The sequence below is a fragment of the Clupea harengus genome, chromosome 13 (assembly GCF_900700415.2).
Source record: "Clupea harengus chromosome 13, Ch_v2.0.2, whole genome shotgun sequence".
Classification (NCBI taxonomy): domain Eukaryota; kingdom Metazoa; phylum Chordata; class Actinopteri; order Clupeiformes; family Clupeidae; genus Clupea; species Clupea harengus.
In genome coordinates, this window is record NC_045164.1 from 14,275,344 (window position 1) to 14,300,663 (window position 25,320).

The 25,320-nt window shown below is 41.8% G+C and overlaps 3 protein-coding genes across 3 annotated transcripts in view; 1 reads left to right on the forward strand and 2 right to left on the reverse strand.

The window, feature by feature from the left end:
- The window catches only part of wdr11 (WD repeat domain 11), a 65,848-nt gene extending 63,840 nt beyond the window's left edge, over positions 1-2,008 (forward strand). The window contains exon 29 of the mRNA XM_031578885.2: positions 1-2,008. This exon is cut by the window's left edge and continues 802 nt beyond it. The gene's annotated coding sequence lies outside the window, so the exon portion shown is untranslated.
- Positions 2,009-3,184: 1,176 nt separating this feature from the next.
- si:ch211-198a12.6 (uncharacterized protein LOC563253 homolog) lies at positions 3,185-9,193 on the reverse strand. Its single transcript, XM_042709552.1, has 2 exons — positions 9,034-9,193; positions 3,185-6,962 (listed from the first exon to the last, which is right to left on the reverse strand). The coding sequence occupies exon 2, from the start codon at positions 6,822-6,824 to the stop codon at positions 5,163-5,165; it is 1,662 nt and encodes a 553-aa protein (XP_042565486.1). The 5' UTR covers positions 6,825-6,962; positions 9,034-9,193; the 3' UTR covers positions 3,185-5,162.
- Positions 9,194-9,973: 780 nt separating this feature from the next.
- Positions 9,974-24,948, reverse strand: stox1 (storkhead box 1). Its single transcript, XM_012838242.3, has 4 exons — positions 24,437-24,948; positions 13,210-13,362; positions 10,742-13,091; positions 9,974-10,402 (listed from the first exon to the last, which is right to left on the reverse strand). The coding sequence occupies exons 1-4, from the start codon at positions 24,765-24,767 to the stop codon at positions 10,249-10,251; spliced, it is 2,988 nt and encodes a 995-aa protein (XP_012693696.1). The 5' UTR covers positions 24,768-24,948; the 3' UTR covers positions 9,974-10,248.
- Between the last annotated feature and the right edge of the window lie 372 nt (positions 24,949-25,320).

Below are 25,320 nucleotides of genomic sequence, written 5' to 3' on the forward strand. Positions count from 1 at the left end.
ACTTTTACTTTGCACCAAATGTTTTCTTTTTTGCCTTGTTTGTCTTGAATATCAAAATTACAAAGCGCTGTACTAAAAAAAAATGGAAAGCATAAGTGACAGCATCCTTATCCACATGAATGGTGTTGGCTACATCCTTGGAAAAGATACGGAGAAACTCTGCTGCCATCCATAATGTGCTTTCAGCAGACTGATCTCCTCTACCCCCCACAGAGCACAATGAGCGGCTGTGGTGTGACGCTCTGGGGTGTCTAATTAAAGATCACCAAAGGTACAAATAAATATACCACAGAACCAGGGGTCGGTTAGTGTTGCGTTTATTACAAAACCACAGGCAACTAGGCAGTGGTGTAGAATAGAAAGGAAATGCTGAGCTCCATAATCCTTTTGAATTCTCTGGCCTGTTCGTACATGCCTATCAGGATGGAGCTATTAGCCTCTCATCATGCATACTGGTGTGCCATGTTGGGGAGTTCCTTCACAGATTAGCCAGTGGAATAACAGGTCTGCACCTTACCTGGCACACTCCCTGAGTAGGCTCTCCCAGTTACTGGCATTCAGGAACAGACAGTGACATGGGATCATGGTGTGTTTGAATTACACAAAAACATGGAAGCTATTTCAGTTGGGGAAAAAAGGGGGGAATTTGCGCTGGGTCCATTATGAAGGTGGGCTACACCCCAGTATTGTTTTTGCGTGGCCCTGCTCATTAATAAGTACAATGCTTATTGATTATCCAAGGCATTCCTCTGTTTCTCTTGCTTATATATACAGATGCAGGCAACTTAATTCAGCAGTAGTGTCTCAAAATCTACACACCAAGTTTGAACCTTTTCCTGAATATATGAAAATGTACATTTCTATATGTTTTCCAGTGCTGTCCGTGTCCTATATGACATCCAGGGTCCATGTGTGTTGTGTAATGCCTTGTAAAGGAAGGACCAGTCTGGTACATGTGCAGGTAGTAATATGCAGTCCTTTGTTGTAACACAAGTCATTAACTGTAATACCATTACAGACAAGTATGGTGGAGGATATATTATTCAACTTTCATGTCTATGCACTTAACTATTCGTAATAGATTTTTTTTTTTTTTTTTTCCTTTTATTGCTGTCTCAGTGGCTAAAATAGCGTCATTGGTTTGATGCAGATCAAAAAACGTCAGTAATCCGAAGCATACAGTTCAAGGTAGTCTTCGGTAAAATCCTCAATTCATCGTATTGGCAGTTTCTTTGTCCTTTGCGTCCGGTTCTTTGCATTGATCTGGAGGTTTAAGATTTTATCAAACCACTCTGCAAACAATATGTTCACAACTCTAAGTTCACTGAAGGAAAAAAAGTGTCATCCAAAACTACTAGAATAGGTCTGCGCCTGAATCACAGTAATCTTTTTTTCTGTTCAAGGATGTGCTGCATGTGTCTTGCTTTGTGTGTGAGGTCTAACAGGTCAAGCAGATTAGTGTTTGACAGAATGGTGTGATGCAATGTTTTCATTCCAATAGTGTAGATACACATCAGTGCTGTTCCATCCTCAGCAGTGTCTCTATGACAACCCATTCTCAAAATATTGTTGTTAAATAATTCAACCATATTATCATAGCTGAGTGGCACTCGTTTCTCTTTCCAGGTATAATGGCACTAAAGATTAAACCTGTCTTACTAGTTATTTTGTGCTCTTACTTTACTTTTCTGAAACAACCAATACTTTTTCCAAAGTTAAATTCATTGCTACACTGTGTTGTTTGTTAAGTTGGTGATTTCTGACACATTCAGCCCCTTTGCCATTGTGGGTTATATTTTGTTTACCATGGAATGCCTCAATATATGTTTGTTTCTCTATCTTGATTTTAATGGATATAATGGCTTGTGATTGTGTTGAACGGCCTTCCTTGTTAATCTGATTGTTGTTATTTTGTAATGTGTACGGTGATTAACCCTGCTTGCAGCGGCTTCGAGCTTTACCAGAAATATATATGTAAATATTGTGAGCAATAAATATGTGAATAATATGTTGGTTTACACACTGTGTGCCGATTAATGAAGCTGGACACAAGAGGGCGCTCATTCCTGAAGGTCCTCATGGACAACGCGGCACGAGACGTGGTTCCAGGAAAGACCAGAAGAGGCCATAACAGTTGGTCTAGGCGTCTCGATGGTTTATGGTTCTAACCAGTTAACAACCAACACGAAATCTGCCCCGTTAAACTCAGTTTGGAAGTCGCTAGCTGTTTCCGGGCTCTGATTATAAAATATGCTTGGGATTGAAGTGTTGATGAAGTTAGCATTAGTCAACATTTACTTCGAGAGATCAACAGTAACAAAAGGCCGTTCAGAAAGGGGCCGTTTACCAGCGACTCTCTAAACATTTGCCTGATGGGTCACTTGCATAGAACTAGTGACGTCTCCATCGTACCAAGGTCCTGCCTGCCCTACTGTCATCATTTATCGCTGCCTCTCGTGAGCCGTCCCACTCCCCCGTGCAATATTATGCTTGATATGGCATCGTACCGGCACCCCAGAAACGTGTGAGATTAGTTTGAGGATTTACTTTATCACGGCGTTTAAAGCTGCCAACACTAAATTCAAATTGATTCTTTACTTGGACTATTTCACTGTACTACTTATGTTGGTCTCAGTGGACGGGGCTCTAGTCTAGACAGTTAAATCAATACGGTTAACCATATTTTTAAACCCGTACTTCCTTCACTGATAGTTTTAAATGAACAAATCAGTCATGGCACGTTAACGAAGTACCTGAACACCAAAAATACTTTCCTGCCATCATATGAATTTGTATCACCTACGTGAATATTTGTTTCTTTTGAAATTAATCGTGACACCAAGTACTCTAAATGGGTTTACTGCTAGTAACCAACTGAGGCACTGTTGTACCTGGACAGGCCGCTAGATGACAGCAAATCAAGTTTATCTAATTTTCTCTGACCTTGTGAAATATGAGCGTTTAATTCGTCACGCCAAGTGTCATCTCGATTGTATTATTTTTTCCCTTCAACCCCTCACATAACATCCAATAGTTTAACAATCCAACACCAACCTTTTCTGCATTGCAACATCAGAGAGCTAGTTGACCCTGATCAGTTGCTGTGCATCTTTGTTACTCCACCCCAGCATTGTGTACTGGAGTAGAAAAAAAAATCCTGAAGAATGGCGCAAAGAAAAAGTAATAATTGGACAGCCAACAACCTTTATTTATCCATATATTTGCCACTCAAAAGGTTGGGGACAGATGGAACAGCATGGCATCTTTGACCACTAAAGGAGGGCAATCAAAATATGGAACAACGGCATTGTAACTTCCTTATTTTAACCTCTATTTTTTTTTCTACACCAAGGCCAATGGACAAAGACTGGGAAATTAAAAGGACAACAGTAACGGTGTAAACATAGTCATATACAGATAAGCAAAACAAAAAAATGAAGTCAAATTAAAATGAACATTGGTTAGTATGCATAGGAACAAAAGGAGGGGTAGCCAAAACCTTACTTTTTTTTCAATTATAGCTCAGCATACATCTCTACACAGCATGCAATAAGGCACCTAACTAACAATGAAGCCTATGCTACCGTCTGAAGCACAATTGTTAACCAAAGGAGGAAAAAGAGAAAAGAAAGTTGTTCTATATAATGCTCACTCCAATAAAAACAGTATACCTTTCGTTTCCCTTTCGAATGACCCAAACCATATTTAAAAAAATACATCAGTTTGTAAAAGATTTTTTCATACACAGAACTGGTAGGTAGAAAGTGCAAACCCACTGAATTCTGAAAATGTTGAAGTCAAACTAGGTGTTCTTTAAAGCAAGCTATAATCCGTACTTCTGAGTATACACAATCTATTACACGGTCTTTGATAGTTTGTAGAATGTCTTTCGAATATAAGTTAACTATATGCTATACACTGCTAACTGATTTAGTCTTCAAAGCAAAGAATAAGTTTGTCTTTTCAAATATGTATAAACCACTTAATCCTAACATACATTTCGGATTAAAATCTCCCACCCACCCACAATCAAAAAATGACACTGTAGGATGCTGATCATAGTTTAACCTTGAAGACTGAGGTCACCACACTGCTTTAGGCAATGAGTAAGCCACCTTTGACATCAAGTCTGGCATGAACATGTTTTGAACTCTGGACTTGGGTGTCACTAAATGCTCACACCGGTTGGTGTACAGTCCACATTTGTGCTCAAAAAAGGTGTTGAGGGCATGATCATGGACTCGAAGATACTGGACAATTCTTATTTTACTTGTACTTTACTCTTCAGAGAAATTACAAAAAAGGTTGACAAACACAAAACACCATGATGGAGCTGTTGAGTTTTATCCAGTGACTAGGGTTTTTTTTTTTTTTTTAAAGAGGTTGCAAAAATACACTGTCAGGCTACACCTTTTTAAAGCTCTTAAGGAAAGGAGAGTGCGCCTTTTTCCTTCGTTCACTGCAGATGTGAAATCTGTGACATCTACTGGTTAACACCAAATTATTAGGTCATAACTAGGCAAAAAAAAAAATTGGGCAAGACTCATGGGATTATACCAAAAATATAGCTCAGCTTCAGGAACACCTGCATACTACACATCTATACATATATTTAAAAAAGAAAAAAAAAATCAACAAGTATTTACATATGATATTATGTTAACCAACGATGGTGACTTGAACAAAGAAAACTGTGTCAAGACCTTCTTGAATCGCTTCAAGACCTCTTGGTTTTCAATAACTTCTGCGGCTGTCAACTTCAGTGAAGGGCCCTTAGGGGCAAGATGACATGGAGATGCAGAGCTTCTCAAACATATCGGCCTGAGTCAGCGTTACTGAAATCACGATGAGATTATTATTATACAGGTTAATCATATTTAGGTGAACTCATCTTTAAAAACATTGAGGCATGTAACAAATCAAGCCATTCAAGCAGGATCACTAGGGATAATGGCTCAGTCTTTTTTTTTGTATTTGAGGATAAGAGAACCTTTCTAAATTTAGCCGAGTAAAGAATTTACAGTACTTCAGCCCAGGCCACAACTAGTTTAACTTGTAATTTTTATACTGAAGGACAAACCTTGCGGCTGAGATGTGGCCTGACATTGTTACATGGTGAAGCAAACTACGGGGAAAGACCACATTCAATTGCAAGCATGTGCTCATTGGTCTATATGGATTCTATGGTGCCTAGAAAGGGAGGATGAATGATTGAAACCCTTTCCACACTGAGAGCATCGGTATGGCTTCTCGCTTTGCAGGATTCTTTGCTTGACAACAGGGTTGTATCCCTTTCCTGATGGAACACTGAAGGTGGGCTTCTCGTCCAAATGGACACGCTGGTGTCTTGCTAGCGAGGAGGAGTGATTAAAACTCTTCCCACAGTGGGAGCAGGCGTAGGACTTGCCATCTGAATGAGTTTTCTGGTGCCTTGACAGGGAGGACGAATGGTTGAAAGTCTTCTCACAATAGCGGCAGCTGTATTGCCTTTCTCCAGGCATACCTCGCTTCTTTGTAGTTGGGGCATCATAGAACACACTCACTGACTTCTCTGAATGGGGATAGATGTTCTTCAACTTCTCTGGCGGGCTATACATGTTCTTCCCCTCCAGGTGGGTTTTGTTGTGCCGAGACAAGGAGGAGGAATGGTTGAAGCCCTTGTCGCAGTGGGAACAGCGGTATGGCTTTCCACCAGAGTGGACCAGCTGGTGCTTCTTCAGGTGGCGCTTGCGAACAAAGCTCTTCCTGCACTGGTTGCACTTGTAGGGCTTCTCCCCCGAGTGAATCCTGGCGTGCTCCCGCAGAGTGGCAGCAGCAGCAAAGCACTTTCCACACTGGAGGCATCTGTGTGGCTTGTCCCCAGCATGGGTCTTCTGATGTTGCTTCAAGTTAGAGGCCGTGGCAAAGCCTTTCCCGCACAAGGTGCAGCTGAAGGGCTTCTCACGGGCGTGCATCTCCTGGTGCTTTTTCAGGTGGCGCCGGCGGATAAAGCTCTTCCTGCACTGTGTGCATTTGTATGGCTTGTCATCTGAATGCATCTTCATGTGCTCTCTGAGGGTGATGGCAGCAGCAAAGCTCTTCCCACACTCTGAGCATCTGTGGGGCTTCTCTGGAGAATGCATCATCTGGTGGGGCTTCAGGTTGAAGGCGTCGATGCCAACTTTGCCAACTAGCTCCACTCCAGTGGGGCCGTAACTCTTTTCCTTCATGTGGATTTTCATGTGAGCCTTCAGACTGGAGTCCACTGCAAAGCTTTCACCACAGTGAACACAGATGTAGGGGTTGGTGGCTTTGTGGATCTCAAAGTGTTGATGGAGATCTGTGATGCTGCTGAAAATCTCACCACACTCGTTGCATTGTAGCCCGTGGGCTTCGTGAATGACCACACCATTTTCAGACTCCACAGTGAGCTCACCTCCATGGTCCGACTCAGCTTTGACAACATGATCAGGCCCAGCGCCACTCATCTCTGCTTTAAGGAGAACTTCGCCCAAAAAGGCTTCATTGCCCTCATTCTTAATGTCAGGCCCTCCAAAGCACTGGAGGCCTGTCTGATCTGCCTTGGTGTAGTCATGGTCTGTCTCGGTTACCATTTGGTCAGCATCAACACAAGTGACAGCACCCAACTCAGGGCCAAGACCTTGTATTTTGGACAGATCTGAGCCATGAATACCATCAAGATCGAGCCCCCGTTTGTCCTCCTGAGTCATAATTTCTGTCTCTGCCGCATAGTGCAGGTCTCCAACTTGGGTATGGGCAATGACACACTCGGAGCCCAGTGTGTCAAGGCCCGGCGTGTCACACTCAGTCTCTGACTCGGCCATGAGAACACACTCCAGCCCAACGACTTCCGTTTTTCCCGTGTAATGAAAGCTTAGCGTTGCTCAGAGAGCCCCGCTTTCCCACAATGAAATGTTTTGGTGTTTCTTTCTTCGCAACAAGAGGCAGGAAGCAGGGTGGGCCTAAAAAAAAAAAAAGAGAGAGAGAACAAAATGTTTTAATACATTGATACAAAACATCATGATTGTCATCTTAAAATTTGAATTGTACATGGCAAATAACCACCACTGCATTCAATGCTCAGTGATGGATACAATATGGATATAGTCAGTAATGACAATACATTGCATATTATGAATGATTGTGATCTATGTAATGTAATGTTTCAAGTCGTGTCTACTGTTACCAAGTTTGCCACTTAATATAAGGCATACAGACCAACCTGGTATACTATGACAGACAAATTCGCAGAATCAACTTTCTACTCAAAGATAGCAAGAAAATTACATGATGGCCAACAAACACAGGTCTGACCAGCATCTAGCCAACATGCCTATGACCTCAAACAAGCATGCAGGTGGTTGCCTAGACAAACAACAACATTGGCCAGCAGTTTCACGTGCAATGTGTCAGAGGGAGGACTTGCTCACCACAGCTTAAGTGATCTCACTTTGTTAGCAACATTAAACTGTTAATTGAGGTCTCCTTTTGCAGTGGTCATACTCAACCACTGCTCTGTGATTAACCAAATCACCACTACAGCAAGATAGTTAAGAGACAGGGCGAGATGTGAATTTTACTGTTTACTGTCAAGTTGGGCTAACTAGCAGGTACATTTAGCTGGCTAGCCAGCTAAAGTTAGCGATTTCCACACTTTCTGTGGATGGCTAACTTGCTATCATTAGCTGGCTAAAAGGAATCATAGTCAGTAGTTTAATATTAGCAAACAAATAATCTCACACACATATCTGTCCAGACAAAGCGCCAATTATAATAATTCAAGTTAGACATGGAGCATTCTGCATTACACCTTCAATACTTCAGACACCTATTGCTTGTAACGTCTACATCCTTAATACAGAAGGTGCATTATTGTTTTCCAAAGAAATGTTGGCTTGCTAAAGAGCTTGCTAGTTAGCTTCGTTTGGATTGGCAAAATCAGCTAACTAGCTGCTAACTAGCCAAATCACCTAGCTGTCTAGGAATCTATGTAAAAAGTTAGATATCTTACATATATTACCGCTAATGTCCTTAAAAGAAAATTGCCAGATTAACTCAACCGTGAGCTTGCGTATGCGGAAACTCCGGAGTCAACTGGTTCATAGAATTTACAGGCCTGCCGCGGTAGGCATCTTGTGGCACTCGGGGGATAAGCACCAAGTTAGCTATAAAATGGCCGCCGCTAGCTTCCGCCCTTCACAACGCATTTAAACACTCTGGCTATCTGGCGATCATCGTGGTGGCCAAGAGACCAACGTTCCCATAATTTGTCTCCAGTTTACAACTCACATGAAAACACACGCATTAATGAAAATATCAAATTCCACAAAAGGACCATGACGCCAATTATAAACACGGCTAAGCACTATGCATAACATAGATGGCAACCAGGAACAAAAATGGCTAACGGGAGAACAGTTCTCCGAAAAGCCCGGGAAAGGCGTCCCCCATCTTACATAATCCAAGCGGGTTGTTCTAGACAATACATTGTATGATATCCGACTCTAAATGAAATTTAGATCATAGTTTCCACGGAAAACAATTCACAGTTTATTGCTAACGGGCATGCATCAGCGACGCGCGTATAATGCTAGGTTAACACTACTGAATTCCTTTAGCATATTTTCTGCCCACTCTCACAACATGGCCTGCCTCGCTAACTAGCGCGCTATCGTCACACCACGATTTGCGGCTACGTGTGCAATTCTAATCGCAACCAACATTTGGCAAGTCGATTCAGGAATTATTAAGACCGTTGAATGTCGTATATGGTAATCATCTTAAATAATGTATTTAATGACTCAATGTAACGTTTCAAGTTAAGTTCAGATCAACTTAGTCTAGCACATACAACGTAATAAAATATAGCGTTGGCACAATGTCCATTAGCAAGATAGCAAGCTAGCATTACCCGCTAACTAGCCGCGGGTTAAGGTTAGCTACCACAAGAGATAATGTTGTACGCTACATGTCTAATGCATAATACATTATATTAATAATAACTAGTCTGTTTATATATATAAAAATACCAACCTCCTTTCCTCTCTTTAGGCGTTAGAAAAAAACTCGCTTGCAGGCTCTGCACTGACGACGGCCCTTAAATCTAGCGACGTTGCCTTGCGTCTGAACTCGTTGCAGTCTTCCTCTCTCTGTACTTACGTACAGCTGGCGCCACTGATCTTCTGGCGCCAACAGTATTTGAGCGCATGAGCAAAGGCTTTGTGCTTGTTCTCCGTATTGTTTGGATACAGTGCTGCCACCTGTTGCTGTGGAGTATCTCAAGGTACGTTGTAAACATGCAGCCTAATCCATTAACACAATACGCTTTAATCACAACTAAGTTTTTAAAATATCCCAGTAGGCCTTATACATAACTAGTATACGCTTTTTTTATGTTGCTACTGGGGTACGCGCACATTCAGTAAAATCATAGATCATTTCAAATCGTCAATGAGGTACAATTACAACAAGTATTTAGTCAAGCATATTCTGCCTTGTGCAACCTGCTTGTGTTTCTCATACGTTCTCATACGTGCATGAGATGGGTTCTGCATTCAAATCTTTAGTGTGTTTCACGGGCGTGTCAGTCTTGTTGAGCCGAGTGTTGCCTACCGGTATTTTGCTCTCGTGCATGGTAGATTTTATGTTTGCCACTAGAGCGCACTCTTTGCCAGGTGTAAACACATCACTTTAAGACAAAGGCAGTAAAAGCGACAGAGTTCCGAACCAATGGGGAGAATATCCTACAATAAGGAATACGTCTCTCTCATGTGGACAATAAACAGCCTCAATGAAGCTAGTTTCATTACAAAAGCCTATTAATGCCAGCAGATGTTGCCAGATTTTTTGATTGTATAGGCAATATGCTCTAAAGTTGTTCATACCTTTAAGTAGCCTAGCCTAGACATATTCAGACAAAACATCCATTCACAACATCGATAGTTTTACGTTCTATTTCACACCTGCACACTTATTAGTATTGTTTCACACTTAAGTGAGTTTTATTTAAATTTCTTTACAGACAACACATATGATACAAGTGGGTAATGTTAAAATGTAAAATAGGCCTATGAAAGATGATGGTCCTTAAGATGGCTCCAAACAGTAAATATCTTGTCGCTAACATAATTACTTGGTAACAAAACATTTTTTTTTGTTTATGCATATATATATATGTACAGATAAATGTTATTCAGCCCATTTATTCACATTTTGTACAGCAGTATGCAAGCAATGAGCCCTGTCATCTCACACATTCATGACAGGGGTGAGTTGTAGAAGAGAGTTCTGTGGGTGAATGCCATTACTCTTGGAATGAATCCTCTCGAGATTCTGAAGGAAACTGCGACGCTTCAACCCCTCCATTATCACAGAGTTGCTGGAAGTCATGCTCATTCGAGTTCTGTGGACATGAGAAATATAGAAATGTTGTAAAAGTTCCTACTAAAACATAATAATGATAAGACCTAGGCATCATGTTTTCCAGTAGCTCACACACACAAATCAGGCAACCAAGTTGGACAGACTCGTAGGTCTTAGGAACAGCAAACACCAAGAATGATATTGATTTTTTTATTTCCTTCAATTAATCTGTCCTTGCTCCTTCCCTTTTCTATGTAGAAAAACAATGATCAGGTAACAAATGCATTTCCCAACTTCTACATGCTAAATGTTTTTATTTCACTGTGAACTACAGTCATTTAAATGCAAACATATGACCTACATAGCACCATTAGCTTACCTGGGGCAGTCAATCCCACTGTCCCCTGTGTTGCTCCGACTCTCTGTCATCTCTCCTGAATGAGGCCCATTGGGACTGCAGTGGTTCTCGGTGGAGCTGATATGGATCCCAGGCTCTCGTGTGTCAAACAGGTTCTGGTGGCAGTTCTCCTGCTGTGAGTCACCGTCCGGGTGAGTGGAGAGGTTCTCTGTCTCATCTGAGGACTTCTGCAGTGTTTCTGCATCTGAGTCCATTTCGCTTGTCTGGCAGTAGTCAAATATGCTACTGTCAAAGGCCTGAGTGGGCTCCTTGTCCACGCTGATGATCTTGTGCAAATGTTCATCTAGATGTGGAGACCCATCTCTAAAGATGGTTCCTCTTAGTGAGATGGGTGACTCATTTGGGGGGGGTTGAGCAGTGGGCCCATTCCAGCCACTGTCCTCCTGTCTGAGGGTAACTCTCAGGGGCTCTTTGTAAAACCTGGATGCATCCAGACTGTTAATCCAGTTAGCACTCCCAAATTGAGGTTGACAGTATTGGATCATGCTGGTATGCGTGGCCTCACTGCTGTCAACGGCACACTCTTCATTCAAACAGAGAGAGCTACATGCATCTTCGTCTGTCTCTTCTGACTTCATGTATAGGTGATGGTCGTCATCCGTGTAAACATCACTCTCTACTATACCAGAGCCCCTACGTTGCTCACTGCTGCTGACCAACTGCTGGCTCCCCGATAAGCTGCCAGTTTGCTGATGAGAAGCTAAAAGATCCGGTCGGTGGCTTGAATCCTCCTTCATGTCCACCTGTCTCAGGGACATCCTACATCGAACAGTGGGTTTAGGCCATGAGAGGGGTATATCAGTGGTTTCCTGAACAAGGGAATGACCGTCTATCATATTATTATGACTTTTCAGATGTCTTTGGTCAGTCTCGTGTCTGAAGTCAACATCTCTAAGTGTTCTGTGTTTTGCATCCTTGTCCCTACCATCCCTGAAATCTCTTCCTCTGGCATTATTTTCCTTCAGGTGCTTTACTTTGTCATCTATCCTTAAAGTGCTACTGTCTGGATAGACAGAGCTATAGTCTCCTGAATGCTCTTTGACAGGGTTAGCATCAAGAAATGTGTCTCCAGCTAGTTCTCTCTTGTGAAGGTGCTCAGAAGATCCTTCCTTTATAGCATGTGACCTTTCGGGTTCTTCAGTTGTCCCTTTTGTATGATGGGGGTCCCACGACTTAGACCTGTGACTGGTCCGATCTTTCCTTCCAGATGTTTGACTTTTGCCATCTTTTCTCCTCTGTTCTCTGTGGCTTGAGGTCTGCACTGTGTCCTTACTTGGTATAGCATGAAAAGGGTTGTCAATTCGTTTCTTGTAGAGGCATTTGGTACTCAAAACAGCATGATCAATATGATCCTCTGGTTCCTCTGTTGGAAAGTCTGGCTTGAGACGAGAGGGTGTGAGATCATGTCCCTCCATATCATCATCCGCACACTGGAGAGCCTTAGACTTGGTCCTCTGTTTCTCTTTTGAAGACTGGCCTCTTTTTTTACTACGGGTGTTCTTTGATGCAGTCCTTTTGCCAGCAACCTTGGAGGAATGGTTCTTTGGTTTGGAGACCAGCATCTCAGTAGAAATCCCTTTGTCTACAGCCTGTTCAACCTCTCTCTCCTCCAGCTTCATCATAAGTACAGTGTGTCGCACCAGGTTGTCCACAGTCAGTTCAGGGTTGATCCGCTTGATGATGGCATGCTCTAAGTCTCTTGGAAGGTTGTTGAGTTCATTCTCATCCCTCACTGGCCACTCCTCGGGCGGGAACTGTCCAGAGAAAGTGGCATATTCCTTCTTCAGTTTACTCTCCTTCTTTGCTGTGCTTCGCCGGAACAAGTTAAGGCCAAACTTGCGACCAACTTTTTCTTTGTCCTTACGACTTGTCACTGTAGACTTGCTTATTTCACTGGCCTGGCAGTCAGCAGCGGTAGAGGTGGACTGGTGCTGGACAGAGGGTTTGTGTTCTTTGGGCCACTTGAGGCTTTTGCCTGTGCATTCGCTGACAGAAATGTGGTCCTGGACTGATGGTGTTACAGTGGAGAGATCTGTGAAACATCTGCAGGACTTACAATGGGCCAGTGAGAGGGACTCACCAGTGGCATCCAAGCAGTTTTCATTGCTCAGCAGGTAGGTAATGGGGGGTGGGGAAGGAAGTTCATTTTCTCCTGTGCTCCACCAGTTCTTCTCTTTCACCATGTTGTTAGTAATGAAGTATGTTTGGGGCGTGACAATGAAGTAACCCTCTCCAGTATGATAGATTTTCCTCTCCTTTATCAAGGAACCTAGAGCATTGTACAGGATGTCTTGAGTGGGGACGGTCATTCCTGCAAAGTGAAAACAAAAATGTATTTGTGTTTGTGTGTATTTGTTTCCATGCAAGTTAATTGTAAATAAGACAAATACTACATCTGAACATCTTTTTTAAATGGACCAAGTGATTACCAGGATGAGCCTTGGTCATATGCGTGATCAGCGCCTCCTGATTGACAGTGATATGGTCAGCATTCATGTCAGATATCAGCGAGCACAGCACCTCTGACAGTGGGATGAACTGAGACTGGGCAATGGGGGTCATCTGCACTGGGGACACATCACCTATAACATGAGAACAAATGGAGGATCAGTATCTGGAAACGTTCAGCATTTTCTCGATGTTTCACAACATACAAACATTAGGCTCTGACCTAAAGTTTAATAACAAATTCACACTGATGAGTGGGTGTCTTATTGCTTGTCCCCGAGACAGAACTCATCGTCTACTATTCAGCCTGGCTTTCAACCGTCCACTCTGCTAAACTTTGAGAAACTGGTTTCACGGCACATCAAATCAACCCTTCCCCCCACATTTGACTCGCATCAGTTTGCTTACAGAGCAAACAGATCCACGGAAGATGCCATCGACGTAGCCCTCCACACCGCACTGAGCCACCTGGAACTCCGTGGAACCTATATAAGAATGCTCTTCATTGACTACAGCTCAGCTTTTAACACTATCATCCCTGACATACTAGTCAGCAAACTAACTGCACTAGGCCTCTCCCCCTCCATCTGCACCTGGATAAAGGACTTCCTCTCAAACCGCCCACAAACTGTAAAACTCGGTCCCCACCTTTCCTCCACCATCACTCTAAGCACTGGCTCTCCACAAGGCTGTGTGCTGAGCCCACTACTGTACTCCTTGTACACCCATGACTGTACTCCAACCCATCCCACCAACACCATCATTAAATTTGCTGACGACACCACCGTGATCGGGCTCATATCAGAAGATGACGAATCAGCGTACAGGGATGAAGTACAGAAACTGACAGTGTGGTGCTCAGACAACAATCTGTCACTGAACACCACAAAAACGAAAGAATTAATTCTGGACTACAGAAGGCAAAGTGCAGTTCCGGCCCCACTCTACATCAACGGGGACTGTGTGGAGAAGGTCCACACCTTCAAATTCCTAGGAGCCAATTTATCAGATGACCTCTCATGGTCTGTCAACACCTCAGAGACAGTAAAAAAAGGCACAGCAGCGACTACACTTCCTGAGAGTACTCAGGAAAAACAACCTGGAGTGTAAACTGATGGTGGCCTTCTACCGCACCACTATCGAAAGTGTACTAACCTACTGCATCTCGGCGTGGTACTCCGGTTGCACCGCAGCAGACAAGAGAGCCCTCCAAAGGGTCATCAACACAGCACAAAAAATCACTGGCTGCTCACTGCCCTCCCTGGAATCCATTGCCCGCTCCCGCTACCTTAGCAGGGCCAATAACATCTTAAAAGACTCCTCTCACCCAGGCCACCACCTGTTTACTCTCCTGTCCTCAGGCAGACGGTACAGATCCTTTAGAGCAAGGACCACGCGTCTTAAGAACAGTTTTTCCCGACAGCCATCAGAACTCTAAATACCGACATGCACTAAACACTAAGCACTTTATTGACTACAAGTCACATACCATCTCAGTCACCTTACACATGTGCATAAACAAAGCTGTATTAATTGATGTATTTATTGAAGTACTTTAGTCTATGCCACCGCACTTTGTTCTACTCTTAATGTATATATATATTTTGGGGGGGCTGTTCCTACTGTTTTTGGATAGTTGTAGTATTGTTATGTTATATGTTGTTGTTGTGTTATATGTTGTCCCTCGTCACACCAACAGGAGAAGCACTCAAAATTTCGTTGTATGAATACAATGACAATAAAGGCTTTTCTATTCTATTCTATTCTATTCTATTGATTAACATTCAGACTCATGTGTTCAATACAAGTGACTGGTAGTGTGATGGTTACTTAAATAAATGTTTGTTGTAGTAAAGTAAACAAAATAAATAAAACATTAGGACAACTAAATGATGTACCAAATGTGTTGATTGGGAGACTGCTTTATGAAATTGTGCAAAAATGTAACTTTCCACCACGTTTGTCAATTTGTAGCACTCAGTTGGCCTCTGAGGTGATTACTGTGGTCAATCTAAGGAGGAGCCTACTGTGGTATAATAAAGCCTCTCTCCCTAGCAGTAATTCAGCCCCGCCTTTCAGATTAGGAATGGACTTTGAAATGCTGACACCATGCCCTTAGTCCATAGGCCCTCCTCTATGCTAGAGTCCAGTTGGCCACTTGAACTCATCATCTTAAGTGCAGTCTAAGAACTGGGTGGCTTTCAAATAAAGCCTGGCTTTAAGGGAATACAGTGGTTCTAGCCCTGCACTCTTTCGGCCTCGACTGGTTTCAAAGTCATTTTACAAGAAGTGTCCAATGATTAACCAATGTGTTTAATACTAACTTAAGTACTTCCTCTACTTTCCATTGTCAGCCAATCATTAGGCTGACGCATTAAAAACAACTAAAATGCACTTGACCTTCAGAGAGTAGTACTAACATTTAATGAATGACAAAAAAAAAAAAACTTTTTGTTCCTCTTATATTGTTTTGGTTTGAGCAATAATCACATTATAGTTTGATGTGCACAATAATATGTTTGATAATATAGTACTCTTGATTTTAAAATTATATTTGGGATTACCTGAGGGAGCCTTCAGCTCTTAAACATCTGACAGATATTCAGTTAGGCACGGAGGTAAAGTGTCTTTCTCAGATATGAACACTCTGTCTGAAGGCCAACTCAGGGCCCCCTATCCTATCAGCCTGAGGCACAGAGAAAAATACAGCTTGGCTTGCACTGTTTTCAATTAATGTAAACATTCACAGCCCTCACACACTTCAGGCACTTATGTCAGGGGTAAGGAAAATAAACCCTTAATCAACTGGCTGCCACAACCAGACTCAAACATAACTCTAGAGCAGCAATCTCCCTAGACTGAGAAAGTGTACCTAGGAACTGCACCCACAGTACTTGGAACATTTAGCCTCTGACAAAGGTATAGCCTTTTTTGATTATCAGTCTTGCCTGAAGATAATACTGCTCTTTTGAACCTTACCTCTGAAGCGTCCAGACACATATGTTAAAACAAAGTGGTGCCTAATTCAACATGACTAGGTAATTTCTCAAAGCTTACACAGATTTAGCTAGATCTGAAAGCTGTTCTGTGGCAGACAGTTTATCCCTAAATCGCCCCTCATCCTTTTAATCCCCTTTAATTGACTTTATTGGGACAATTTCTTAAATGAAGCCCATCTGGCACTATCCAAGACATACCATTCTAACATTCAGTGTGAGCATTAGTTGTTCCGTGTACCTGGGGAGAAAAAGGGTAAAAGTACAAGGGAAATCAGCTGTCGGCAAGTCTTTTTTTTCTCTTCTGAGAGGACAGTCAGCGACACAGTCCCAGTTCTCAAAGGGATATCCTGTCTAAGGGCCCCCATTGTGTATGTTCCTCAGACAGGAAACAGCAAAGGAAAGGCTGATGTGCTCAAGGGGCTTAAATTAGGCCTGCTCAACACAACACAACATAAATCGAACTATACTTTGGAGAAGTTGAGAATGAGACCGAAGACAGCAAAAACGCAATTACCCACTGTTTTAAAGATGCTCGGGGCTTGTGTGTGCACACAAGCATATGCTTTGATATGACATTGTAAATACATCTGACATCCATCGTACTACATGTTAGAATAATGAGCACAGTTAACAGGAGAACATCAGCAAAGGGCAGAATACAAGCAGTATTGGGTTTCTGTAATGGGTTGTATGGAACAGGTTAGGGGGGAAAGCCTTTGTGAAAGGATGAGGAAAAAGCAGATTATGGTCCTAATTCAACTCCGCATTAGAGGGTGTGACTATCATTGGGCATGATTGTAACTCTCCTCTCTCAAGGGATAACTACTCTATACCCACCGTAACATGAAGCTGAACCTTTGTCACACACAACATGAATACCCAGCTCAGTCCCATGGCAACAGAAAGGCATACCACATGCCAGCAATGCAAAAAAGGTCAATGGATGCGTTTCATTATTTTTTCAGCAAAAATTCCATGTTGTGTCTGCCTTTCTTCTTTCCAAAGGGAACAGTGCAAAACGACTGAATGAACATCTTGAGTGCATCAGCAGAAAACCTTGCAGCATCTCTAGATTAAATCTTCACTGCCACCATCCTTAAAGCACTGTCCATGTCCAATACATCCCACATGTATTTAGAACGGCATGCTGTTTCCTCAGTCACATGAATCCCCTGACTCTTATTATATTACAGCACAGCCTTCAACATATCAGACCATGGAATTAACAGCAGCCAGTCAGCCGATCACATAATTGTGAAGACAGCTGGTTAAAATCTTCCTAGTAACTTGCTTTCAGCTATTTAGGTCATTATTTTGTTAGTTTTTTTTTTAACAGTGGATATTGTATAGCATTGTGCATTGTATAGCAAAGCCTATGAGAGGAAAAAACAAAGGAAATGTTCAACAAATGTGATATCTAAGGGCAACACAATGACCTGTATCGTTGTAATCGGTTCTGGTCTCCTGTCTACAACTAACAATATCTATCATAGCTCTCTTTCATTCAGCCCATGACTAGAATAAGTTGAACTCGCTTTTTCAAAGAATTTATTTGCAAGCATGCTGGTGGAGTCCACAGACATACCAAATTGATGATGGAGGGAAGTTCTTCTTCGTACTGCTCTCATATGTAACATGTTTACTGTGCTTGAACTAATAAGGCTGAAATGTTAATAAGGTGGTTTCATTCCTTCCCACAACCACAAACAGGCAACCCCATCAAGAACACCACACTTGGCTCTGTGTGGGCCCAACAACCACCACGGCCCGGAGGCGAGTTACAAAAACAAACACAGGCTGGTTTAGGGCAGAGATTGGAGAGGGAGTGTGAAGGGGAACCGACGAGGTGTAACCTGAGCACTTCACACACCTTGGACATGTTGTTGTTGTGTCACCACATCCAAAGACGAGGAAAAGCAGCAGACTGGCCAGTTGTACATGAGGACATTCCAAATAGATCTAGGTCTGATGGTAACCTATAAAAGTCTAGCAATAAAGTGACCATGAGAAGCCTCTTTACACGGACAACACCAAACATAACAAACACCAAACGCCTCCAACCTTTTCAGTGGTAATTACGTATAAAGGCTGCGCCAGGCATCACATTTAAGTTGATAATGAGATAATGACACGTCCTCTGCTGCCAGATTACAGTTTACACCCACATATGCCCTTCAGTTGTTGTCCTTGGCACAGTAGGCATCCATTCAGGAGTCATTTTGAGAAGGGCACGCCTTCCACTATTTCAAATAACCTTCAAAACATTCAACACTATCCTCTTCAAGTACTATTCAGGGCAACTATAAAGCAACTGTCACAGAATCCTCATCAGATCATCACACTGTATTGTCTGCTTATAAATTCTAAGAAGGTCTGGGTTAGGGTTATTAATTATATGATTGTGCTTTATTTCATATTTCTATACCAAGTATAATTTAAAACAGACATTTCATAAATATATAACAAATAGACAAGTCACTTGAATATAGCTTGAAAAGGCAGTTTACCTGACCCAATCAGATTCAAGTTGAATTCAAATTGCACAACCAGTGCCTGCATTATCTGATTGGTCTCACCTTCTTGTTTCAATTGCATTATACACAAATTCTAACAATCTGATAATATATCATCTCACATTAAGAAATACTACGGGCATGCTTCTTGCTGGGACTTGCACAGAAAATGCAGCCGTTGTCACTATTGCTCCTTTCTAATTTTGTTAGAGCTAGCAGGGCTCTTTGCCACACCTATAGCAGCATGAGTATTCAAAGGACTTTACGAGATTGTGCTACTCTGGCTGCCATGAAACTGACAGATGTGGAGGGAGCCATAAAGGGGACCATAAACCTACTGAAAAGAGCCCTCTCCTGCGCCAGCTCTTTAGATCTGCCACACAACAGCCAACAAAAGAACAGCCTCTGAGGGAAGCCATTTTGTTTTGGACCAATAGGCAGAGCTTGTCTATTTCAACCAAAGACGTCTGTACCTCTGCTCATGACGAAACTGCACCTGTAACTAGGAGGTATGAGGTCTGTAATGACTAAAAGGTGCTGCTATAGCAGTTGCGTATCACTGGGACACATTTTTATTTTAATACACAATACATCCAATGTGGCATCTTAAACATCAAGTTCATGTCTTACAATAATGCTAAGGCAGTAATGCAATATTATGTACAATAATGTTCAGGCAAATATTTAATTTGTCTACTAAATACTACATGTATTCCCTCTTTCACTGATAACACAAGGATGTTCCTTGGTAATTACTGTCCCATTACACACCGTAAAATGTGCTGAAGTGTTGAGTAGTTTATGGCTCTGTAGATTGTTACCCCTTGATATCAGCAGAACCTCCCTGCACGCAGGGAGTAAGTCTGTATTTACATTGCCAAGTTCTCTGTTTTAAAATGATAAAGTGAGTGACATAAAATGGGGTGCAAAGACCATGAATCTGACCCCGTCCTTATCTTGATTATTGTATGAGAAACAAGGCTGGGAACTCCAAAGTTTCATACATCTCACAGTATCTACAACCATCAACACAATTAACTAAAAAGTGAGGTCACTGGATAGTGACAGACAGCTAATCTTCTAATCCATGTTATTTGATGTTATCACATTTGAATTGTATTTAAAAATAAAAAACGTTTTAAACATTATTATGTAAGAATGGCAATACTCCCTTTATGTCCCTTTAGGAACCATTCATGTTTAAGTAACAATTTGGAGAATGTGGTCAAACAAAGATTCCACTGTTCTGCAAAGGTAATGCCACTACAATACTTTTACATTGCATGACTAGTGGACATATGATTTTACCTTTTGATATGTAATGAAAGAGGCCTTGATTTCCCTGAAAATCTTGCCAATGACTTCACATCATGTTTTGAGGGAAGTTGCTGTGATGACTATCTTGTTGCTCTTCACCCACTGTGATGAAACCTGACTGCTCTAATCTCGTTTGACAGCTAAAGCTTAGTGGAATGCCGGGGGGTTACATTTCATCGGATCTGCTTCAAGATGTTTGGATATTCCAGGTGTTTCAATTTGCTCCACCCAAGACGTTGTTCTTTACGAGGAGTAAGAGTTTATAAGCACTCCTACGTGCCTAATCAAGATAGATGGTGTTAATTCACACCAGATGAGGCCTATTTCCTCCATAACAATGATGTCAGATTCAGCATCTGTTATCTCTCCATTTGGCAACCTGGGTATCCAAACAGCTCAATCACGATCTGAATGGTGTGCACTTTCATTGCGCCACTCAATCTCAGTTTAGCTCCATCCACAGCAGAACACCAAGCCAGCACTGTCCCTGTCAAATGGTAGCTCAATGAAAAGTCCTCTGGGAGGTCAAAACCAATCTCCTGTTTCCACTCAACTCCAACGTTACATCACCTCTCCAAACTGCTTGCTTTAGCCAACAAAGTGAGGACTGGAAAAAAGAAGGCAAAAAGTGATATCCAATCAGTGCTGTGCTGGGCTGAAGAGCAATTCTCTCATTTGTTTTTGTTCATCTCCATAAATGCGCCCTTCGGTCTATATCCTGTGAAGGGTAGGCTTCCTAATAGGAAATGGATGCAACCAACAGTGTCCTGCATGCATTCAGCTAGATGGCAGGGTTTGAGAGCACAGGGCAAGGTCTCCTTCCATATCTGCACTAATACAAATATTCATACACAGCATTTTACTGGAAAGACACCCTGCAAGAATCTTCAAATGCTTGAAATGCCGCTTCAGACATTTGACCCACAAACACTTGGGACAGCTAAGAACACATTTAAGAGACAGTTGTGAAGACTGTTCTATGTTTGGAAAATATTCAGGATGGGTGATAAGATAACCTCAGTCACAAGGAGAAATTGGATTTAAAACAAATTGAAGTTAAATTAGCCAGGGCTTGAAGGAGACAAGCACGTGTTGTGTGAGAGCAGAAGGCAGCAGTCTTAAGAAAAATATCCATCCATCTCATTGGCTTGTCAACATTGTTTAACTACACTGATGGATACAGGTTTTGAGGGGATTTCACAGAAAAGTAGCTGGTCTAAAAGATGCTAACTACTTACAGCTGGATGTGACTCGGGAGTCTCGGGTGTTTTGTTACATCCAAAAACATTCCAGCTTTGCTTCTCCTAGAAACCAGTGGCAAGACAAGCCAGGTAGCTAGACATTTTCAGGGGATTTTCTTTTCTGGTGTACATGTACTTCTTATAAAATAGTCATAGGACAGTTAATTTCAGCAATTACTACTGGATCCTTTACATGACTAAAATCCAACCATGTGACTTAGCAAGCAACTGAATATGAAAAAGTACCACTGCCTCACAGTCAACATGAAGTGAACTCATAAGATCTCATTCGACTTTCAGGGTTGTGTTTAGAAGGGTACAACAGCCTCAGTCTTAATGAGAGAATGCCTGAGTACTGTTATGAGAAAAGAAGATGGCACCACTGTGGCTCATTTCTCAATGAGGAACACCTGGCCCCTCTGTCTTTATGTGCAAAGGTCAGCGATGACCCCCTGGAAGAGAAGGACTTGTGACCTCTGGCAACTAATTAGCTGTGCAGGCGACCTTCACTGCATGAGCTCAACAGAGGGTTTCCCTTCTAGTAACAGATCCAGCCATAGGGAACATCATAGCTAACTCTAATAATAGTGAGGATTGTACAGATACTACACTTCCATTCATAAAAGTACTGGCCAGTAGGTGATTATTATCATTTTGGATGAAGTTGTTACTCTTCATACAATCTGCAAACAAGAAATATTACAAACTTTTGCTCAAAATGAATGCATTAAACATATGTTAAGAGATATTAAGTTATAATGGACAGGTTCATTGTGTTCAAAAGCATAGGACACCTAATTACAACACAGAGTGGCTCAGTATAAATGTTTTACTGGGAGGATCTCTCTGCTCGGAGCACAATGGAGTCTCACTTAATAATGCAGCAAGTGTGATCAGCCAAAGTCAGAGAAGCGTCTAATTTCAGACATACTCAGAAGCCAAAACATTTTAATAGCATTAATAAAACCTCAAGGCAAAATCCATGGCTCGCTGTTTGGTTTATCAAAACACTCGTCCACTAGTCCATAGAGAGAAGCCATTTTGTTCGACAGTTCAGTACAAGACTGGGAACCAATATCCACATTAATCATTAAAGGACATTCACTGAGGTTCAAGGACAAAGCCAAATAGATAGGTGTCTGTCTTGAGCTTGGTAACTTTGTACTAGCAACATAAATACAGTAAGAATGCTTAAACTTTGATAGAGATATCAAAAACGTCAAATGAAACCTCAGGAATACATCCTCTGGGATATTTTGTCAGAGTTCATAAAGAAAAGGACCAAAAAGGGGCCAGAGCGACCACATTTTCAGACGAGCATATATTTGAGTGCTATGTGGGGCCCTCCTCTTCTCGTTTCTGTTCTGCAGGGCTGAGCAAAGGCAAAGACCAAGAACAATCAGTCTTTTGACTTCGACTGCACTGATAATCAGGGCACAGATGGGAGCTGGGTTAATAAATCACCTCATCTGCTGGTACCAAAACTCAGCTCATCACTAACAGTACTCACAAAAGAGCGCATATGTCTTTCAGAAACAGAGAGGCGATTGTGAAATGTAAGTCATCAACATACATCTCACTGCAGGAGTCAAACAGGATCTTGTTGCTGTCAGCATGATGAATGGTTTCATTTACAGCCTTTGGCTTCCCAAATGTAGCTTCATGACACAAATATATTCATAACTTGCAGAACATAAACCAAGTTATATGTTTTAAGAATATATTAATGTCAATGTGGTGTCAAGGCTTTTGTTCTGTTTGCAATTTGCCCAGCAGATTTGCCTGTCAGCGCCCATGGAATGGGAAGACATGAATCTAGAGGGTGGAAGGTCTGCAGCATCTGTCTGGTGGCCACTAAGAAGATGGGAGATAATTTACTGCGATAGGCCTCAGGGTGAAAGGGCTATAAAGAATGAGAAAGCTTTGTGTCCCTGCACTGTGAACAGTGTGTCTAAAATAGATTTTAATAAAAAAAATGTAAATAAAACACAAAATCGTCTCAAAAGATAACAAGCTATGGCTATATCCTATACATTTCCAAGGAATTTTTCCTCATTCTTGAATGTGCTCTTTTCCAACATGTCTCTGTGTTTGGCTCTGGCAGCAGGGACAAATGGCCTTTTTAGTCTTAAAGCCCTCCACAGATAAAAGGGAAACTTACTTCCAGAGAAACCATCTGAGGTATTCAGACACTGTAGTGTCAACCACTTATGAATATGAACAAAGAATATATAAAGTACGTCATGTCACAAGCACATGTAGGTTACAATACATATGACTGAGAGATACTCTGTCTATGTTATGATGTTTACCTGATCTACTATGATGGTTGTCTCAGTGGCTACAGCAGCCTATGTAGGTATGTCAGTATGAACGCTACAGGCCTAAAACGCATGCTTGTACGAATACAACATTTCTGTAATGTGCATTTTCCATTTATTTTCCCAGGGCATTATTTCTTTATCTGAATGTCAGGTCACATCAAACAACATTACAATGTAGCATTGTGGAGTTTAAATGTTAAAAAAGAACATACAAAGAACACTTGTAAGGTAATTTCCATAAGAGCAGCAAGGTAATATCAAGCAAGGGTAAAATTTACATTTACATTTAGTCATTTAGCAGACGCTTTTGTCCAAAGCGACGTACAAGGGAGAGAACAGTCAAGCTAAGAGCAATAAAAAGCATGGTGTAACAATAAATACTACTTTACATGAGAATTAGAAAACAACGACCTGGAAAAAATGATCCAAATATGTATCTGTTGTGAAAAAAGATCACATGTTGGCCATGCAGACATGTTTAAATCAATGGAACACATTTTAACAGATCACTAGCAACTTCTGAGTTTTAATGACTTTACGACACCTTTTCTCATCAGTCATTAAAACGTGGTTTGTAAACAAACGTTCCACGTCATGCCTCCTCGAATGTCTCAACTACAGCATTAGAAGAACCACTTTTGAGAGTACTTTATGATCTGTTTCATGTAAAGCATTGAACTATTCTTCAGAAACCTTGCGTCAACTACGTGACATAGCCTACAATTGTGGTTATTTGTCAGATGACTTCCAATGGATAGCCTACATACATGCACTACCTCGGTGCAAATAAATAATATGAAAACTTAAAACGTACCCACTGCTTTAATGACAAACCCTTTGGGTGACCTCAGTGCCCTGCGCATCCATGCCTCCCTCAGCACCTCCAAATCATTTGCATTCCCTTGAACGAATAATACCAAATTCTCCATCCATCCCTGAAAGTGAACTTCAGACACAGCATTTACCAGTCTCTTATTCCAAAAACTCCGCAGATTCTGCGCTTTAAAATCCGCAAAAATGTCCTGACCACTCGCATTAGTGGCGGTAGGTTTTTCTCCACTGGCTCTTACGCTGTCCACGTCCTTACAGAAGATCACAGCAAGCGACGCTGCCGAGAGTTTAACAACCCGTTGTGGCTGAGACATTATTCTTGTGCTTGCTCAATGAATAATTAAATCAAAGGGAATGCTAGAGGCAGAAATGACACTCCTTATGTGTGGTTGCCTCTCTCTCATTAGCGTCTGGAAAAGGGATACAATCTGACACATTCCGACAGACTCCCACTGCCCTGACAATCGACTAGACGTCTGAGTAGTTACTCCTTGCTCCCAAGGTAACCAGTGCTGACGGTAGCAAGGGAGGGGGACTGGATTTGTTACAAACCAATCAAACACTAAAGCTCGTACACACAGGCGTGTTCTCTCTTGTAAAAGTCAGGTGTATTCAAAAATTCGGTGTTGTAGACTAAGAATGTTGCAGCTTGCTGCTAACTTCAATGAAGTTAATGTCGTTTTCAGGAAATAAGGGAGAGTGGGATAAGATGTGCTACTTAAGTCCCTGTAGCCAAGGAAATACGAGACCGAAATAAACTAATACAACACAAGTTCAGGATGTGTGCAATCACTTCGAACCTTAGCAGTGTGCCAAACTCAAATTGACAACAAAATATGGGGTTCCATGTGTGGGGTAAGTTGATCA

What these genes read in the sequence shown, in the direction of transcription:
- si:ch211-198a12.6 (XM_042709552.1), bottom strand. Translation starts at nt 6,824, where the DNA reads ATGGCCGAGTCAGAGACTGAGTGTGACACGCCGGGCCTTGACACACTG.
- stox1 (XM_012838242.3), bottom strand. Translation starts at nt 24,767, where the DNA reads ATGTCTCAGCCACAACGGGTTGTTAAACTCTCGGCAGCGTCGCTTGCT. An exon ending in GTTTGTCATTAAAGCAGTGG is followed by an intron (nt 13,363 to 24,436) that starts GTACGTTTTAAG and finishes CTCATGTTATAG; the next exon opens with GTGATGTGTCCCCAGTGCAG. An exon ending in TATGACCAAGGCTCATCCTG is followed by an intron (nt 13,092 to 13,209) that starts GTAATCACTTGG and finishes TTCACTTTGCAG; the next exon opens with GAATGACCGTCCCCACTCAA.